Source organism: Engraulis encrasicolus, chromosome 20 (assembly GCF_034702125.1).
Source record: "Engraulis encrasicolus isolate BLACKSEA-1 chromosome 20, IST_EnEncr_1.0, whole genome shotgun sequence".
Classification (NCBI taxonomy): Eukaryota; Metazoa; Chordata; class Actinopteri; order Clupeiformes; family Engraulidae; genus Engraulis; species Engraulis encrasicolus.
In genome coordinates this window covers 17,389,014-17,391,513 of record NC_085876.1, presented here as the reverse complement: position 1 = coordinate 17,391,513, position 2,500 = coordinate 17,389,014, and the positions used below count along the sequence as shown (strand labels likewise).

The 2,500-nt window shown below is 41.9% G+C and overlaps 1 protein-coding gene across 1 annotated transcript in view; it reads left to right on the top strand.

Annotated features, from left to right (window-relative positions):
- The first annotated feature begins 102 nt into the window (after nt 1–102).
- LOC134436822 (somatostatin receptor type 5-like) overlaps nt 103–2,500 on the top strand; it is a 2,998-nt gene continuing 600 nt past the window's right edge. The window contains exons 1-4 of the mRNA XM_063186171.1: nt 103–405; nt 784–863; nt 1,462–1,798; nt 2,126–2,286. Of these exons, the coding sequence (XP_063042241.1) occupies nt 103–405; nt 784–863; nt 1,462–1,798; nt 2,126–2,286 (881 nt within the window). The remainder of the gene's footprint in view (nt 406–783; nt 864–1,461; nt 1,799–2,125; nt 2,287–2,500) is intronic.

The following is a 2,500-nucleotide window of genomic DNA, read 5'->3' as shown; positions in this document are numbered from 1 at the left end:
TTCGAGACTTGCGACTCCTCCACGAGACTCTTGTACCTCGCCCTGATGGCCTCGTCCTCGTTGCCGTGGGAGACAACCTCCGCCTCGGCCGCTACAAGGGGCATGTCTTCCAAGGAGGGGGCGTGGCCTGAGTCTACTTCCTCATCGTCATGGGATACGACCTCTTCGTCGTCATGGGATACGACCTCTTCATCACCATGGGAGGAGCCAGAGCTGCGTGCGCCGGCGGCGTGGTTGGCGTGTGTGTACGTGTGTGTGTGTGTGTGTGGCGTGTTTGGTAACTGCCTGGTGTGTGTTGCCATGGTGCGGCTGGAGCGTCTACGATCCTCCACCAGTGTCTATGTGATGTCACTCGCACTGGCTGATGCACTATTCATGCTCTCACTCCCCCTGCTTGTGGCTCAGGTAAATACACTATATAAATATGTATAAATTATTATTATTATTATTATCATTATTATTATTATTATTATTATTTATTATTATTATTTTTTTTTATTACTATTATTATTAGTCTAGAAATGTAGAGGCCCCTCATGATCACAAATTGAATTTTGACATTCCAGTTTCTAACTCCACAAAAAAAGGCAAAAAGACTTAATAAAAATAGAGTGTAACATACCGGTAGTCAAATGTTCAATCAAACAGCTTCCTTGGCGGAGGTTTGCACTCTCTGAGTGCATTCCTAGTTATTATTATTTTCATGATTGTCATCAGGCCTGTTATCATTACTGAAGACCTCTTCTTTCTCCTCATGCTGTCACTCCCCCTGCTGGTGCTCAGGAGCTACTACAGCGCTGGCCGTTTGGCGATGCTGCATGTCGATTGGTGGTCGTCCTGGACGGTATGAACCAGTTCACCAGGTACAAACTTACTGATTCTTATATATAATATAGTAATAATATAATATAATGTTTTTTATAATATGTATATATATGAAGAGTTAATTTGCAAAATGGTGTATCTCCATTTTGTAGAATGTTGGGCAATTGACATTTTTGTATTGGGCATTCCATTGCATTGCATTGCATAATATCTTATACAGGTTTATATAAGCAAAATATTTTATATAGGTTGAAAGTGTGTTCTCAAAATATTTGAATGGCAAGAATTGACACACAGGTGATAGGACCTCTGAACAGTCATTTTCAATAACAAAATGCAAAAGTCAAAAATGGTGAATACACCGTTTGGCAAATAAACTCTTATATATTGTATTAATATTACTAACATAATATAATAATTTTATAATGTATATATACATTATCAGGGCTCTAAATTAACTTTATACATCACCAGCCAAAATGACAAGTAAATATTAATCTTACTAGCCAAATGTGACTATAGTAAGTTGCACTTTTCTACCAGCCAAACTGAAATTTCACCAGCATTTGGCCCGTTCACGGGTGTTAATTTAGAGCCCTGTATATTAATGTCATGATTATGGTTAATATCCACCAGCGCTGCGTGCCTGACGGCCATGTCTCTCGACCGGCTGCTGGCCACATGCGGCCCACCTGTGGCCCAGACTTGGAGATCGCCACGCCGTGCAGCCATGCTTACGGTGCTCCTAGCAACCGTCTCCATGACGCCCGTGCTGCCCGTTGCCGCCCACTTCTCAAGCCAATCAGGTGTCTGCGCCCCAGGGGAGGAGCTAGTGGAAGGGAGTGGTGGTCTGGCTTTTTTGGGCGGGGCCTTCTGCCTGGGATTTGCTCTGCCATTGGCTGTAATGTTGCTTAGTTACGGAGCACTGTGCTTCAGGAGGAGCAGGGACATGATGGGGACGAACGAACGACAGGTGAGATAAGTAATTATTTATATTATTATCATTATTAATATTACTATTATCATTATTAAAGGGAGGTCTGAACGACAGGTGAGTTATTACTATTGTTTTGATTATGATCATTGTTATTGCAGTTGTTATTATTATTGTTATTATTATTATTATTAGTGGGATGTTGGAACATCAGGCGGGTATGCTAAGAAAATGGTTAAAGCATCAAGTAGTTACGAAAATGAGCGGCCTCATTATGTTTGCTAGCGATGCCGTGATGATGATGATCATGATGATGATGATGATATAGATGATTGTAATTGTTGTTGTTGTTGTTGTTGTTGTCAGGTGACTGCCATGTTGGCCAGTGTTGCTGTGGCGTTCTTCGTATGCTGGGCTCCCTTCTACACCATCAACTTCCTGTCTGTACAGGAAGTGATGCCATCGGAGCCGTGGGGGGCGGGCCTGTTCATCACGGCTTTCCAGGTCTGCGTTTGTCTCTCGTACAGGTGCGTTAACCCGTTAAGGCACAGCGTTATACATTTGTTGTTACCAGAATGGCAATGACCAAGTAAGTCATAGTGCATCACTAAAATCCCTTTTTTATGTCATAGTAGTGTGTTATTATGGTATTTAATTTCTCAATGACTATCACAGCGTTCCCCTGGCTACATAGTTATTAGGCTACTGTTGTTGTCAACATCATTACTATTATTATTATTA